At 36.3% G+C, this 18,176-nt stretch overlaps 2 protein-coding genes across 5 annotated transcripts; both read left to right on the top strand.

Moving 5' to 3' along the window:
* The first annotated feature begins 146 nt into the window (after window positions 1–146).
* On the top strand, window positions 147–13,753 carry LOC132131109 (tropomyosin alpha-1 chain). Of its 4 annotated transcripts, none has more exons than XM_059543048.1 (9): window positions 147–419; window positions 2,148–2,273; window positions 8,837–8,970; window positions 9,345–9,462; window positions 9,543–9,613; window positions 10,225–10,300; window positions 10,532–10,594; window positions 10,688–10,757; window positions 13,170–13,738. In XM_059543048.1, the coding sequence occupies exons 1-9, from the start codon at window positions 306–308 to the stop codon at window positions 13,250–13,252; spliced, it is 855 nt and encodes a 284-aa protein (XP_059399031.1). In that variant the 5' UTR covers window positions 147–305; the 3' UTR covers window positions 13,253–13,738. The 4 variants fall into 4 exon arrangements, with proteins under 4 accessions (XP_059399031.1, XP_059399030.1, XP_059399034.1 ...); XM_059543047.1 differs by lacking the exon at window positions 13,170–13,738 and adding an exon at window positions 12,187–12,396 and having other exon boundaries at window positions 148–419; XM_059543051.1 differs by lacking the exons at window positions 147–419; window positions 2,148–2,273 and adding an exon at window positions 4,828–5,300 and having other exon boundaries at window positions 13,170–13,753.
* A 655-nt stretch (window positions 13,754–14,408) lies between these two features.
* On the top strand, window positions 14,409–17,861 carry LOC132131108 (hematopoietic SH2 domain-containing protein homolog). Its single transcript, XM_059543046.1, has 6 exons — window positions 14,409–14,665; window positions 15,243–15,382; window positions 15,521–15,610; window positions 15,737–15,902; window positions 16,188–16,421; window positions 16,986–17,861. The coding sequence occupies exons 2-6, from the start codon at window positions 15,258–15,260 to the stop codon at window positions 17,517–17,519; spliced, it is 1,149 nt and encodes a 382-aa protein (XP_059399029.1). The 5' UTR covers window positions 14,409–14,665; window positions 15,243–15,257; the 3' UTR covers window positions 17,520–17,861.
* The last annotated feature ends 315 nt before the right edge of the window (window positions 17,862–18,176 follow it).

The raw sequence follows: 18,176 nt of genomic DNA, 5'->3' as shown, positions 1-18,176 counted from the left end.
AAAAACAGTATGCACCACTCCAAATAAGGAGAAGTGCTTCTGACTGTGTTTGGTCCAGGCCATTCCTTCTCAAGTGTTTAGATATGGAGACGGGTGTGGGTGGGGGGTGTTTTAGACTTTGGTTGGGTTATGTAAAGTGATCCACCATTGGTTGTAGGCAGCATCAGCTACATTCTTCTCCTCTCCTAAATCCCTTGCATCCAATAGCCTGACCACAGTTTTGACTGAAGGACCGAGAACTGCACTTTGTTCGTAGCTCCTTTGAATTTCATATTCAACCCAGACACCTAGATCAACCTGCAACCATGGAGGCCATCAAGAAGAAGATGCAGATGCTCAAACTGGACAAGGAGAATGCCATTGACCGAGCTGAGCAGGCCGAGACGGAACAGAAAGCTGCTGAGGACAAATGCAAGCAGGTAAGATCTAAGAAATTCAGGTAGGAATGCAGATAGAGGAGAGTGAAGTGAAAAATGTAAGAAGTCCTAACAAAAGTGCTGGCAACAGCATCAGTCAAGGCTGGACTGTATGATTGTAATCAATGTGAAGTGAGCCAAGACCTCATACTTGAAAACCAAGTATGCATTTGCGCTGCAATTCTGGTTCTTTCACAAGCGTGGCTACTTATTTTGTACAACTATGTAGGAAACCAATAAAAAAATTCAAACCAGAAAATGAACAATACTTTAAAGGCATTTATTAATCTTGATTAATGTATTTTTTCATATGCTAATACTTTTTAATGTTAAAAGGTGTATAGGTTAACATAAGTTGAAAAAAAAGAACAATAACTGAATACATTCAAAATTAACTTTAATCATGAATAATATATTCTGTAAACAAATATTGTAAATTGGGATATTGTTATAATTGTATATACTTCATAAAATATACTTGTATATATTAGACTGTACTTTAGAAAGTCAATGTGGAAATCTTACTCTTATCATGAATATTTGGTTGTAAGTCAAACCATCAGTATGTCTGTCTTACACTATTTAAAACACTTACCACTTGTTTCACAAACAAGGTTTAAGTCTAGTCCGACTAAAATGCATATCTTAGCTGTTTTATCTGAAAGAAACTTATATATATCACTTCCATTGTTTTGTCTCAAGATGCCCACCAGTAATATTTTCTTTTTCTTTCTAAGGAACATTTATATTGAACTAACTAACTAAACTAACTAAATGGAGAAGAGAAGTGTGTCTGGAATCCCTTAAACACCCCTCGTCACTCTTAAACTCAAGAACCCAGCCAAACTGATAGCCACAGATAGCAAAGTGTTCGTGAGTGTTTATCTCACTTACTGGCATATGACAGCCTACCTCAGACTAAAATTAATTATACTTATCTTCTGTCAAGAGAGCAGGCCTATGATTTCAATATGGGCTACCGAAACCTTTTCTGATATGCATTAAATATTTTAATTATTATTTAATTGTTGTACTCTTTGACATTAATAAAAAACATTATGAATAACATGATTTTAATTATATGTGACATAAAATGCATAAAAATGACATTAATAATGCTCATGTATTTTTTGTCTTTTAGACATATTGCAAAACGACCACTATACAGCAATATAATTACATTTATTATTACAATTATATTATTGTTTTATTCTGACATAAAGTGATTAGACTACAACAATAAAAATAACTTATGTGTGATGGATATAATTTTTTTTATTAAGGTTATTATTATTATTACTTTTACGGTCATATAAATATAAGTATATAAATAGAAGTCATAAAATGCATAAACGTATATATTTATATATATATATATATATATATATATATTATATATATATATATAAACTTTTTTGTGTGTATGTCTTATAAATGTATATGACTATATATATGACTACAGCAATAAAATATAATTTTAATTATTATGCAAAGTATATATTATATACGTTAATATCTTTTTAAATAATATTATGCACTATAAATATATTTTCCCTATTACAGTTGTTTTGCTATAAAAATGTTTGATAATTTTGTGTGTGTGTTAATTGTTGATAGTACTCTCAATGTTACTATATGCACTCCAGACAGATTTTTGTTTGGACGTCTGGGATATATTCCCTTAAGTTATATGCAGTGCTCTGATATGTTAACTCACTTTTCCTCATACAGCTGGAGGATGAACTGGTCGGCCTGCAGAAAAAGCTCAAACAGACTGAAGATGAACTGGACAAGTACTCAGAGGCCCTTAAAGATGCCCAAGAGAAACTGGAAATGTCTGAGAAAAAAGCTGCTGATGTAAGTGACATATTCCTTTAGGGTTCAATGAAACAGAACCAGACATGATTCATCTATGATAAACAACTTGAGTCATTTAAGCTTTGTTATGATGCTTTTACTTCCTGTCACTGCAGCTCTCATCCCAGCTGGTCCATTTCAGGGTCACGGCACCATTTCAAAGTGTTTCAAATGGGAATTTATAGGGCAATAAAAAGCTTTACCTCAATAAAACATGTCATCACAAGACATAAATCTTTTAAAATACATCTTCCTCAGGTTTACTTCTGTAATGCCTTGAAACTGACACATCACTTACTGAAAAGATAATGTTCAGGTTTAAACACACAAATTGGGCAATTGGGAATAGCTCACACCAAAATTTATATTTACTCAGAATTTGCTTACCCCACAGCCCATCCAAGATGTAAAATAAGATGAGTTTGTTTCTTCATGGGAACAGATTTGTAGAAATGTAGCATTACTTTACTTTCTCATCAATGGATCCTCTGTAGTAAATGGGTGCCATCAGAATGAAAGTAAAAGTCATGACATTTGCCGAGTATGGTAACCCATACTCGGAATTTGTGCTCTGCATTTAACCCATCCAAGTACACAAGGAGAAAAAGCAAAATTATGGATAGAGGACTGATATTTTAGCCAGAAGCAATGGTTTAAAGTTTAAAAACATCTTAATGATGGATTTGCTTCTTACAAACATGCATATTTTATTTTACAAGACATAAATTGATGGACTGAAGCTGTGTGGATTACTTGTGGATTATTGTGATGTTTTTATCAGCTGTTTGGACTCTCATTCTGAAGGCACCTATTCACTGCAAAGTGCAAGTAATACTAACTTTCTCAAAATCTGTTCCAATGAAGAAACAAACTCATCTTGCATGAGGGTAAGTTAATTTTCTGCCAATTTTAATTTAAAATTGAACAATCCCTTGAAGCTGAAATGAAGTACAACGTGTTTCACCTGTAGAAATGTATTTGGCCTTGGAACAAGTGAGAAAATTGCCGTAATCACACCTGTATTGGTCTGAAGTGGTCCATCTTGTCCGCTGCTCTGATAAGCTTGGGTTAGTCCTCACAATGTGACCTCAAAGGAAATGATTGCATAGTTTGAAGGAAAGCTAAGGAGGGGAAAATCAGTTCTTTGTCAGTCCTTAATGATTTCAGCATGAGGGTAAATCCATTTAAAGAGAGGTGTTCTTCATGTTATCGTTGACCACAAAAAAATTCTTCAAGCCACCAAACTATTTAATAAGAGGACAAATGAGTTTTTTTGAGTAATTTTTGAGTTAGCTTCATTTTCTGTAGAATGTTCTAGGTTTCTTTAGGCAGACTGAGAAGCCTGAAACTTGGGATACAAACACATTTCGAGTTCCTTGGAGAAGTGAACTGAAATTTGCTCCAGACAAGCCTACCACATGTCATGCATTAGGGGAAATTGTAAACTAATTATACATCTGCATTCGCAACATCAAAGAAGTAGGTATGATACTCTCAATGAGCGAGGGATTTTCAAGGCCTGTTACTGATAAGTCAGTGAACAGCAGAGGAGTCTGGGACTTCGGTTGCCATGCAGCAGCCCAGGAATCCAAAGAATGTAGCTAAAGCAAACACTCTTTTGACTAATGAAATCAATGCTCTGAGATCGCTGGCTCGTCTTTAGAACAAAAGAACACTTCTGAGGAAAATGTGTAAAACATGAAATGGTGTGTAACTTCAAAAGTGGATGATTTAATTGTGGGGGTTGTAATTAAAAACTTGAATTTGATTGATGTGTTGAATTACCAAGTGGTGGCAAGTCACAATCTGCAGTGACTTTGAATTAAAATTTTTTAGAATTTAAATGAAAATCAAACAATTGACAAATTAAGGCAAACAAAAACATTTATGTGAGTAAAAACATTTTGCCATGTAAATTATTTTTGATATACTCTAAAAATGTTTTGAAAGGTAATGTAAAAAAAATTAAACTGTATGGTCTTATTCAAAAATATTATTTGATATGATTGAATCAACCTGAATATATTAAGTTACATCAGCTTAAGAATTTTTAATGGAGGTCAGGCAGAAATAACAGTGTTTCTCAAAGAAGAGGCCTCCAAAAAATGCCAAGAGGGAAACAAGATGATGTTAGGTTATTAATAAGATGTTATAATATAACTTAATTAAAATCATAACAGCTAAAATCAAGGTTTATAACATTATTTGTATGTGACCCCATAGCTTTTAAACATACAGTTGTCGAAACGTCTATAGAATTAAGAAATAATTTGTGGTTATTTTAATGTATAATTTGACAGTGTAGCATAAAGTAATTAAAATATATAAAATATTAACAAAATACGAGTAAATATAAACCAAAATAGTATTACTTTCTATGGTTTAGAGTTGTGAAACTTTATACAAAAACGAAATTAACATAAAATATGACTGAATTGTGACTCAGTGGAGGCCCCGCCCACTATGACGTCACTCGGACCTCACTTTTCCACAGTTACATTGAAACTTTTCTGCAGAAGTTCTGCTTCCTCACATTCCAATGTCTCCATGAGACATAAATAACCTCCAGCGAAGACTTTTTTGTTCACTGAACCGTTTTGTATTAATCCGGATTGAGAAGGATTTGGATTGCACATTTCGTGTCGTTTTCACTCCTTTTTTTCTTTTCTTTTTTGCACTGGCCATTCAAGTACCTTAGCAACCGTTATTTTTGTAACATCCCTATATTCGGAATTATATATATGTTTCTGGTATTTACATTCTGATGTATTTTTTTTTTTTATAGCCTTTTGAAAAGTTAAGCGTTGTTTTTGCGCATAGTTTTTATTTTTCCTGACCACAGTCGCAGTTAGTTTCGCTTTTTAGTAGTAAATATAATATAGTTAAGTATCTAAAATGACAGGTGTGACTTCTTTGGACGCAGTGAAGAGAAAGATCCAGACTTTGCAGCAGCAGGCGGATGACGCAGAAGATCGAGCTTTGGTTCTACAGCGCGAGCTGGACAATGAGCGCGAGCTCCGGGAAAAAGTGAGACAGATCTTCTTTCTTTCTTCTTGCTTGTTGTCTTTACACTCTCCGGACTCTTCTACGCACTCCCTCTGTGAACGCAGGCTTCTGTAAAAGCTCCCGGGCTCCTCTCAAGACTATAATTGTGTGTTTAGGTGAACAATGAGACCTGGATGCAGACGTGAGGTTGTGGAATGAAAGGCGTTGGTCCAAAGGGACAGTCCGACCCCCAAATCTACTTTTGTGCAGTTGTTAGGCCTCAGTGTTTTCTCACGCGACACTATTACACCATTTTACCGTTATTTGAATTAATTTACACAATTAACGATTTATTTTTTGTAACTAACAATTGCTACGTTTTTGTCTAGTCTAATACAGTTTCATTATATATCTGCTTACATTAGGGAGCAATTTCAACCTCAACTGTTGGTGTAATCAGATTCATTTGGACATATTAAATGATACTTTTCAATAAACCCCTTACTTTAGATGAAGCATATGACAAAATGTTGTATGTCAGGAAGTTTTCCTTGATGTGAAGATGCTTGTCAAGGAAGCCTTCCTCCCCCACAGTCCTTGGTGGATTTCCATTTTATGAAATTTTTTGACCATCCCGTGTGGAGCACTTAATGTTCAAGCTGCTGTGAGGAAATACAGCCAGAACCCTTCAGTCTGTCTCTTCTGATATTAACTCTCTGAAATAGAACTGTAGGAAATGTGAATGATCTCCAGTTTTGGTTTAGACAATGAAAAATTGTTAGATCTTTCATAGAACTTAAGTATTAGATTTTGCTGTACTCAAGAAAGACCCAAAGGATGTCCCATCCTGAGATCCCAAAGGAACTGAGTCAGGATGTTGTCTCTTGTTCCACGCTGGAGTTTCCTGTGGACCCTCTTCGTATTCAGATGACTATGCAGATATGCAGGAAGCTGGCACTGCTTAAAAAAAGTCCTGTTCTTCAAGTGTCTGTAGACTAAAAGTGTGTCTATTGTTTTGGACCTGTTGACTTTTACGTGTAATGGAGATCTTCAGAAATGTTAGGGAGGTTGTTGGTCACATCCTTCTCCGACATCAACTTCCTTCTTTCAATTTTGTGGAGTCGAGAAATACGTTAGTCATACAAATTTTGCTGGCTTTGCTTTCATAATTGGAAGTTTTTCTCACCCTTAGTGTGACAGAATGATGCTGGACTTGGTCATGACGTGACTAATGAACTCTCCATGACGGTCCTTATTTATGTAGGTCAATTCACAGTAGGGTTAAAGGTCAAGAACATGATCAGGAACATATGTGAAGCCTGCACAAAAACTATTAGGCTCCTCAAATTTGCATTGACAGGTTCCCATGGCGTTAGAAATGATATCAAGACCTCGTTTGCATATCTTTTTAAAGTTTAGCCACACAAGTGGTCACTTACTTTACAATAGTCCCAAAATCTTCTGCTTTTCTTTGCATTTGGTAAGAAATCACCAATCATTTTGCATCTGCAACTTTTTGGGGGGCTCTTTTACCAGTAAGGTTTCTAATATGAAGATGAAAATGAGACTTCATGTCCTTCTTCCTTACTTTATTTCCACTGTTTGTTTTCATTCGATAGGTCTTATTTTCATAATATCAGCCCATAAAAAGGTTATAACACTGATAAGGTTTGTCTCAATGTCTGCTCACATACTGTACAATAGTACTGTGCTTCAGGAAGTCAACAGCAGTCCCAGGTGTTTCCCGCACATTTCAACCTTAAATTGTATAATTGGATACGAACGTCAGATCTTGGTTCTCTAACAAGATCTGAGTGCTCTGTGTTTTAAGTGAGCCTGGGAATCCACAGAGGGAAGGAATGTCGCCGTCACACATCACACATATAGACGTTTGGGTTCGTCTTGTATGTGATAAAATGTTCAAGGCTGCATCCAGACACTTCTTGATAACATATGGCTGTGTTATTGCTATTCTTTAGCCTTTAAATCATTTGGGCACTTCACGACTAGCATTCTCCAGAGCTTGTTTTACCATATATGGCTTGCATCTAAAGCAGCCAGGGAACGCGGTGACTAAGGAAAGGGCATGGCTCATGAGGGAGTATCCTGACCCTGAACTGAATGAGCATTTTGGGAGGGGAGAGGATGTGGAGTGTGTCCATTTCCTGTGCATTTTTCTCCTCCCCTCTCTATCTCTCTTTTATTCGAAAGGGGGTCAGCTTCCTCCTCCATTGATGTCTTGGTTAAATATGTGTGAATAAATGTTCATTTGACCCCTTCTTTATTGATGTCAATATTGAATAGCATATTTAAATAGCATTTAACTGCAAGATACAAACTGGCACACTGCAAAATATAAAGTCCTATTTTGAGATACAAAGTCACAGTTATGAGAAAAAAGTAGCAATTATAAGAAATAAGTTTTATCTTGAAATAAAACATATCTCGCAACTACAGCTATATTTCTCATATTTGTGAGATAGTTGTATTGTGAGTAAAATCACAATTCCAACTTTATTTCCCTTAATTGCGAGATAAAAACTTCTATTATAGTCACATTTATGGTTGGTTTGAATTTGTTCAAAAGTTATTGTAAATGCGAGATATAAAGTTGTAATGTGAGATATACAGTAAAGTCACAATTGTGAGAAAAACGTTTTTCCCTTAAGAGTGGGCGCGGTCTTTTGATGTGTCTGGCTTCCAGTTTTATCTGCTTCCAGCTATATTTAGCTATACAAAACAGCTAATTTTCGCAGCTTGATACTGCAAACTGGTGTTTCTTACTATATTATTTTAATATAAACACACTGGGTTGTGGCACAAATAATTTGACTGTTTATTGCACTTTGTTATTCTTCTCGTTATTTGAACCAAAAGTCTCGCACATTCACAGAAAACAGCTTACTTCATTCAACATTGAAAAATAAGGTGGATAAAGTTTGGTATGTCAGCCTTGATCTACCATTCACGCTCCAAATTGTCCACTGGACCTTAAAGAAGACAGTAGAGTAAGAAAGAATCTGTAATAGCAGCTCTGACTCAAAACAAAGATATGATCAGAAAATGGACGATTTGCTCTTTTACTTTTCCCCTATGCCATGTTATTCTGTCTCCTCTTTCAAACCCAGATGCAGTTTCCTGGCTGTGAGATTTTCCTACCGTTCTGAGAGAATTGCGTGCTGGCTCACTTGAGCGTCTGCACTGAGAGAGAGCCATGGTGATATCTGTCATAATTATAGCTGCAATTATCAGTGCAACTGACTCAAACTGGGCGGTTTGGTTGTGAGGTCTCTTTAAACCCGAGAAATGTCACAGAGGAAGTATTGTGCTTGTTCTGAGACCAATCTTTGTTTGAGTCACAACGGGTGGTGGTGGTCATAAAGGGTGTAAAAATGTTTTTTTTTGCTGCAGTTGATTGTGAATTGTGAATTTTTTTTTTTACGAAAATGCCGTCATCGTTGGAGGAATCCCCACAGACATGGAAAAATATTAAAACGATATTTTAGATCCCACATGCATATTTTGGTAGTCGGTATATAATTCTATATAAGTAACCTTTGACCTTATTTTGTCGTCAGGCTGAGGGTGATGTGGCGGGTCTGAACCGCAGGATTCAGCTGGTGGAGGAGGAACTGGATCGTGCTCAGGAGAGGCTGGCAACTGCACTGCAGAAACTGGAAGAGGCGGAGAAAGCAGCAGACGAGAGCGAGAGGTCAATGGAAACCATTAATTTATAAATTATGGTGGAAGAAATGAATTGCTTTGTTGCTTTGGGTACAAACTACATGGATCTCTCAAGTCAAGTCCTAAGAGGGTTTTACCTATGGAAACAGACTTACTGTTCCATGCATTGTTCAAACCAGTTCACAAATTGTTTTGAATGATTAATAAGCAAAATACATGAAAAAAATATTGTACACTAATGACAAACAATCAGAAACCTCATGGAAATTCATTGGTCATTTCACATTTCCAGATTTCATGACCAAAGGAATGCTATTGATTATGAAATAAAGCTCAACAAATTTGTATAATCTGCATCTCCTATTGATGACCTAATAACTGACTGCTTTTTTTCTGCTCCAGAGGCATGAAGGTAATCGAGAACCGTGCCACGAAGGACGAGGAGAAGATGGAGATCCAGGAGATGCAGCTGAAGGAGGCCAAACACATCGCCGAGGAGGCCGACCGCAAATACGAAGAGGTGAGTTTCAAGCGTCTGAAAGAACGTTTCCAGATGTGTGAAGTTTGAAGCTCTTTATCTGAACACCATCTTTGCTACAGGTGGCCCGTAAACTGGTGATTCTTGAGGGCGAGCTGGAGCGAGCTGAGGAGAGAGCAGAAGTCGCTGAATGGTATCATCTGCCTATTCTCACACTTTAAGTAGACTGAGGCCCCGTCCACACAGAGACGCGTTTCACTGTATACGCATAAATTTTGTATCGTATAGGCGTTTCGTCCACAAAGTTCAGGCGTTTTGGGAGAGTGAAACCAACATTTTTTGAAACTGGGTCCCAGAGTGGATACATTTGAAAATGGCACCCTTCTGTTTACGTGTGGACAGCGAATCCGTATATTTTCTGAAATTATTATTATGTCATCAGCCTAGTCAGTCACAGCTACGTCACGTAACAGCGACAAAAACATGAACAAACACTGAACTATTTTTTCATTAACTAACATTAACACCAATCAATAAATGTTTTGTTCCATGTTCGTTTGTATACCGCGCACAAGGTTTAGTGTATCTCTGTGGCAGAATTACAGCACCACATGCTGGTCTGGCATGTACACTACATAGTTTTATGTCGGTTTTGTGGTTTCGTGTGGACACAGATATTTCTTGAGATAAGCAAAAAAAAATAGATTGGATAGGGAAAACTCTGGCTTCGTGTGGATGTAGCCTAAGATTGGAATGTTTGTTGGTTGACCAGTTAAACATTGTTTTCTTCTCAAACACCTCCAGCAAAGCTAGTGATTTGGAGGAGGAATTGAAAAACGTTACCAACAACCTTAAATCCCTAGAGGCTCAGGCAGAGAAAGTAAGTCAACATCTCTCTTTTATCTGCTAATGTTCACAAAGTCACAATTTTAAACCTTTATAATAATCATCACTCGACTTCAGAGCCTGATAATTGCTTTGAAACTAAAACACAGTAATTTACGGTTCAAGTTCTCATAACATAATAGTTCTGAGGACAATACAGAGTGTATTCAATGTTGACAGAAAGTGAAATAGATTTTCTGTATCTGTCTTTGTTTGCATGTTTCAGTACTCAGAAAAAGAAGACAAGTATGAAGAGGAAATTAAAGTTCTTAGTGACAAGCTGAAGGAGGTAAGGGCTGCAATAAATGAGACAAGGGTCAAAGATAAGCTGCCCCTTTTCACCCCCAAATGTCTTTTTTCAACGTCCTTATTGTTTTTTCAGGCTGAGACCCGCGCAGAGTTTGCAGAGAGGACAGTGGCCAAACTGGAAAAATCCATCGATGACCTGGAAGGTACTAACACAGTAATCTGTGTTTTAACTGAGTTCTTTATAAACAAGTTTGCAGTGGAGCCAATAGTTCAACTGAAACTGTTAAGCAATATTGGGGAGTAACACAATGAACATAGAGCGTCTGCTTAACTACATTTTGTAAAAGTGCAAGTGAGCTGTTTTCAAAACACTGTACTGTAGCTTTTCCAGTAATTAGCAATGACTACTGTTGTAGCTGTGTAGCATGACAACATGTTGATGCCCTCCAGTGCATCTGCTCCTTCGGATGATTTGCTGAAGTAAATTACTTTGTTCAAATAGTTTATTTCAGTGAACTTGTTCATATAGATTCACAGTAGCTGCTTTCAAAGCAGTGTTACTTTTTCAGGAATGAGATATTTTCACCAGTAAAATGAGATTAGCACAACAAAAACATAGGGAAATATGATTCATTTTAGTTTGATTGGTTTGGGCAGTTGTAAAAATGGCTTTGTTTAGAAGCAGCTAACTGATTTGATTGGTTTGGGTGGCCCGTTTTAGTGAATCGCTTCACTCAGAAAAAAAGAACTAGTTCAAAAACTAGATTTGATTTATTTGGGTGGTCCATTTTAGTGAATCACTTCATTCTGATGGAATGAAGTGGTTCAAAAATTAGATTGGATTGGTTTGGGAGGTTCGTTTTTTGCAAATGGTTGCATTCAATCAAAATTAACTGGTACAGATGGAAAGAACTTGAATTAAAAAATATGTTGAATATACTTTATTTGTAAACTATGATGCAGCTAACAACTTTTTATAAAGGGTTATTTCTGACTATAGTTTATGAAAACGAACATGAACGTGAGGAAGTGGCTAAATTAACTTTTTACCTTCAGAAATGACCAGTGGCGAAGCAGGACACATTGAAAAGTTTTGTGTGAATGGGATTTTACAGGTCACAGGCGGGTCATGCTCCCCGTCTGTATAAGGGCTATAAAATCTTTTGAAACACACAACACCATATTGTTTTAGAGTAATTTTGTCAGAGTTCCGGGAAGCTCGTATTTCAGCTGCTTGAACCTTTCACTGGAAGATGATATATTCGGCTCAGTATATGGAGTCGGTTTGAACAAGCCTGGTATAGCTCCTGTCCCAAGAGAAATGAAGTATGTTGGTTTCTTACAGCGCATTCAAGTCAACTCTTTATGAGACCAAACTCTGCATTTGCTCATTAAAAGTATATATGACAAGTAAATTAACTAGGGAGCATATCTTCTGTTGGCCAGATGGAAATTTTACGGTCATTGTTGGTTTGCACATGATTTTTTTTATTGTTCCTGGTAGAATGTGATCTTCATAGCTGGTTTAATCTTCATACATCCATTAACTTCTTGTCTTTCTCTTTTTCAATTGGTTTCTGTCCATTGCTGCTTCTCATCCTTCGCTTTCCTGTTCTTCCTGCCAATCTTCAGATGAACTCTATGCTCAGAAGCTGAAGTATAAAGCCATTTCTGAGGAGCTGGACCATGCTCTAAATGACATGACCTCCCTGTAGATCCATCTCTGTCCCACTCTGCTGCACTTCCTGCTACTGTATCTCAGATTTCTAGACACTTTCTTCATGTTTGCTTCATTTTCTTCAATGTGCCTTTGCTAGTCTCAATAAAACACCCCTGTTGTTTCATTTCAGCCTCTCAGTCTTCTGTTTTAGTTCTTAATGATTTGTTTTTAATATTGAGAAGGGCCCCTACAGTGGTGAAAATCATTGAAATATGAGGAATTTTAGACCTACAGTAGATGAAATATTTAACTTTCTTGTAAGACGTAGTGATGTCTCATTTGTGAGCGAATTGTTCTCTTGACTCCAGTGTTCCAATGTTCAAATTTGTTCACAAATTTGTATTCTTTAGTGAATCTGCCTGAATTCAATAGATTTTCTTCTCATTACCCATTAATCACCAATGACTGGAAAGGTCTTGGAAATTCATTTCTCAAAAAGTATCAGAATTTGGTATTAGCTAGACTAGCTATAACTAGCCTATATTAAAATGTTAAATATATAAACATTCCTGCTCCTCTCTTATAACATTCTGATGTCCACAAAGGTGAGGTTACATTACAGTTCTGACTGATTTCCCACTTAAAGATATTTTACTAATCTTCACATTAAAAAAGTTATTCTGTAGACATACACGCCATCTTAATTTGATATTGTAATGTTTGTTGAACGTGAATTATTATGAATTATCTCTGTGAATTATTGAAATACAAATTCAACAAACATTACAGATATTAACACCAACACACCATTCAATTCAAGTAAATGAAAATGTGATGTTCACGATTGTGTGGTGGATGAAGTGCACTAAACTAAGACTGCAGGTCTATTTTCACATGTGTGCAGAATACATATTTACAGCAGTAGCATTTGACTTATTTTCATTTTTGCTTTTAGAAAAATTATCTACTGCAAAAGAAGAAAACCTCGGAATGCATCAAGTGCTGGATCAGACGCTTCAGGAGCTCAACAGCTTATAAGAGACACGATGAGAGAGAACGACGTCCATCTTGCATCATTCCACAAATACTTTCTTTCATTCCAAATCGCAATCTATTGAGCTCTGTTTTCTTCAGAATAGGTTAATAATTTAATTTTTCATCTGAGGTATTTCTTTTGCGCTTTTATACAAGTTCGATATCGCTATTTGCTAAAATAGCCAAACTTCCTGAGGTGCTATATCCGAGTTTTCCCACTAAAACACGGTTATAAGTAGTTTAATAAATGCCATACCGCATGGAAAGTGAATATTTAATGTGCTGAGCAGAAATTCCCTTGAAGTTTCGCTATTAATGTATTCCGGTCAAATGAAGACTTTAATGATGGTGCTTTCATTGCAGTGTTGCTCTTGTGTACATCATGCGCTCCATCTCCTGGCCACGTGATGCACTGCAGTACATTACTCCACTGATACTTCTTTTTTTGCATTTTATTTTTCTCATATATTTTTTAAAAAGATGGTATTTTTGACATGCACACAGTACCATGGCATATTGTGTAACCACAACATAAAGCGGCCCAAACAAAGACCAAAGAAATATTAGCTCTTCCCATTTTTTTGTGAATGCGTTCTTGCTTTTTTCCTGTCAAATGAGTATTTCAAAATGCCTCAAACGTTTCTTTTCCACTTTCTGTGTAATACATTTTTATAAAAAGCCTGTTTGTGTTTGATTATTGCCCAGTACACTCCAATTACATGAACGATAAGCTTCATATTTATTTACAGACTTCCAAGTTATAAACTAATTTCTGCCTGTTTTTATTTCTTCTGCGGTGCCTGGGAGAATCATCTCGCCTTAAAGTGGTACAGCAATTGAATATCAGTAAATGACCACCTGACATAAAACAAAACAAAACACAAACAAATTATATCTGAACCTTTATGACATGTCCATTATGTAAACATACGAATCCCACATAAGCGAAAGTTTTCTCATACATATTAATTAAGTTCCGTGACGTTCTTCGAGCAGACCTACCTGATTTGCCGAGAGGCAAAGGTTAAGCGTTAATATTTATTACGTTATGTCAGGCAGGCTTTCCTGATTCGCTGAATGGCTTGCCTAATGAATATTAATTAAGTTACCGGACTACCCAGGAAAGTAAACAAGACGTAATTAATATTCATTATATCAAGTCAAACGCCATACTATGCGTCGTTCACAAATCAGCTGTAGCTTCTCTGTAGTCTATATAACCAGTCTGTAAACTGATTATATGTTTTTACCAGACACCGATTGATGATTTAAACGTACAAAGCATTAGATATGAATAGTTCATGATCTGAAATGTGTCGTTGTCGTTGAACTTTTGTTTAAACCACACCCCAACCCAGTTTTAACAGGTGAGGTCACGTCAGCTGCCGTCACTATACCTGTACTGTGGCTCGCCAGGTGAGTTAAGCCTTATGAAAACATTAAATTTTTCTATGTATTCTTGTTTGTAATAGCGGCAGTCTTTTAAAAACACCTTTACGTAAACTATGTATTACAGAATCTAGACTAATGTTTAAATATAAGCAAAAAAGCGCGCTAAAAGTAATAGAACTTTCATTTTTGTTAAATCAACATTAAACTAGTTTGGTCATGAACGAGTGAGTATTCAAGATTTTGTGAGTCATTAAACTACTGATCGGTTTGACAGATTTTAAATATTTATAACTTCCTATATGTGATTTGTTCTTATTTAACTTAACATTTAATCGTTATGTATTCATTTATTTATATCTGTTGACACTTTATTTTTTATTGTAATCTCTGGAGAGTTCACCTAGATTAAAAAGGGGGAAAAAAGATAAAGGGAAGGATTTAATTTAGATGTTGAATACATGTTCATCATAGAAGTGGTGTATTTAAGTCATTGTCTGAATTATATTTGAAAATAATTAGGAAGACAAAACTGACACAAAAGGGCCTACATTCATTCATGTTAAAAGTGTGCATTTTTCCATCAAATTGTTTGTGGATTTAGGACACACTGGATGCCATGGCTGCGCCTTTACCACATGACAGCATTAATGCAACATTGGACTGGTTCACTGAATTCCAGCGCAGCTGCATTTTGAAGAATGGAATTGTTCCAGAATGGTTCCATGGGATAATATCCAGGAAGTAATGGATTGAATTTTGTGTTATGTTACAAAACTAAGCATGAATGCACAGACTATGTTTTATCATGAACACAGTGACATCATAGAGCAGAAAATCAGGTTACTGATACCTATCAGATAAAATACTTCTTTATTGTAGGGCTGCAGAGGAAATGCTGATGTTCAAACCTCCTGGTTACTTCCTTATCCGTGTTAGCGAGAGCAGGGTGGGTTATACATTAACTTATCGGTAAGTCTGTGTCAATGTGGCCATTGTTGTCAGTTAATAAACGTCACTATGAGGACGTTTGATTCATAAGTACTGTACATGAATGAGTTCACGAATCAAAGGGTCATCGATAAATCTTTCTCCTAGAGCTGAAGATCGCTGCAGACACTTCATGATTGACGTATTGCCAGATAACCAGTACATTATAGTGGGAGAAAAGACACACTTCTGCTCCCTTCATGACTTGGTGGCCTTTCATCGTAGAAACATCATTCTCCCCTACAATGACTTGCTCACTGTGGCCTGCGAACAGGTATAGAGTTACATGCTAGCTTGTTTTTAGCTAGATATACCACAAACAGTTTGGTTATGGTTATACATCAAGATCAACCAGATAGACACCAAACAGTCAAGCTGTTCAACAGTCATGGACCACTACCAAAATAATATTAAGTTTAGTACACTTTTGCATTGTTAAATAGTATAGGGGAAAGAGTCAATGTTTTATTTTTACCATCCACTTTAACCGTTATCTTTTTATGTCTGGCTGTAAGATATCTGGCCTTTTTTATATGTGTGTGGTCCCATTTGTGTGCAGGGTGACAAAAATAACTACGCTGAGTTGTTGTTTCCTCAAAAGAAAGATGTAAAACCTGGAAAGGTTGAACGGATACATTTTTCAACTCCAACACATACAGCTCATTCAAATATCGCTGAACACAACCCGACTTCGCCGCTCCAAAACGAATCATTTACGCTACCTACAAGTCCTTCTGCGAGACTGTATCCCAGCTTGGAGATGGAATTGAGCTCTTTGAATCTACAGAGTGTGGTAATACAACATCAACAGATTATATGATTGATTATATTTATAAAATTACAAATTATATCATTTTCTTGTAGTTAAAAGAATAGCTCACCCAAAATTGAAAATTCACTCACCCTCAGGCACTTTCAAGATGTAGATAAGTTTGGTACTTCCTCATAACAGATTTGGAGAAATTTAGCATTACATCACTTGCTCACCAAAGGATCCTCTGCAGTGAATGGGTGCCGTCAGAATAAGAGTCCAAACAGCTGATAAAAACATCACAATAAACAACAAGTAATCCACATGACTTCAGTATGTCAATTGTAATTTTGTAATGTGAAAATCTGCATGTTTGTAAGAAACTCTCATTCTGACGGCACCCATTCACTAAAGAGGATCCATTGGTGAACAAGTGATGCAATGATGTATTTCTCCAAGTCTGTTCAAAACAAACTCATCTACATCTCGGATGGCCTGAGGGTGAGTACATTTTCAGAAAGTATTCATTGTAAAGGACAGTATATGTGATTATATTTTAAGGAACAGGTTGCTTATAGAATAATAATGATTTATTTTTAAATTCAGGATCAGCCAAAAAAGCCTATTCTAAAGCCTAGAACAATATTTATGTCCAAACCACCAAATGACACCACCACAGGTGACACTCCACCACAGTTACCACCCAGAGCAAGCTTGCCAAATCGTCTGCAAGCTACCGCAGAGGCTGACAGATCGCAAGGGCTGTTGCCGGTAAGCTCTGACAGACATCAGATCCCACCCGACAAACCTGTTGAAGGCCGTACCCAACAGAAAAACCAACAACCATTGAAACCGGTGGCCATGGGCCTGGCGCAAATTAAAAAAAAGCTTAAAAAGAACCGCTCCAAGGATCACATGTATGAGGAGATCGTTCAAGATGCGTGTCAGGAAATTGCAACTTTTCCTGCTTTGGAGAGCAGTAACATGAACCCTAAACAATTGGAGGAAAATGAATATCAGGAGATACCCGAAAAATCCACAAATGTTGGCCGTCGGGCATCTGATGGGATTCTCAACTTCACAGATAGAGAATTACCACGGGAGTACCTAAATCCACCTCCTTTTGCACCTGGCTACTAGATAAAAGCATAAAGATGGGTGGTGTTATTAGAGCATTTATTTTATTGTCATTGAATAGTGTCTCATTGGTCTCTTTGTTGTGATGTTCTTTTTCGCTATGCTGCTTTTAAATTTCTGTCACAACACATTCTGAACAGAGGTTTGTCATCTGGAAAAACCTGCTGGACAATGTCAGATATTTTAATATAACAATGACAGAATGTGTTGTGCCTGTGGGCATGAATTTAAATATACTTCCAGATTATACTTCCTAAATTCTGGTTAAGAAAAGAAAAGAAAAAACATTGTAAATATTAGCTTTTTACTGTGGTTGGTCAATAAATGGACAGATCATACATGAAACCCAAGAATTCCATGTTATTTCTTCTAGATACCTTGGAATACCATATAAATATCATAGTCCATGATTCTTTTCATCATTTTACAGGTTTAAGATGGTTTATCATGGTTTAGCTAGTCTTCCAGTCTGGCCTTTAAATGAACAGATTAGCAAACAAGTGCCAAAACTCTCTCTAAAACCATCAAACTAAACCTAAGAAATTTGCTACTTTGTTGCTTTTACATCTTGGCCTTAAATTATGTATATATATATATATATATATATATATATATATATATATATATTTATATATATATATATATATATATATATATATA

This window comes from Carassius carassius, chromosome 48, assembly GCF_963082965.1.
Source record: "Carassius carassius chromosome 48, fCarCar2.1, whole genome shotgun sequence".
Taxonomy (NCBI): Eukaryota; Metazoa; Chordata; class Actinopteri; order Cypriniformes; family Cyprinidae; genus Carassius; species Carassius carassius.
The sequence above is the reverse complement of the archived record's forward strand: the minus strand, read 5'-3'. Positions and strand labels throughout refer to the sequence as shown.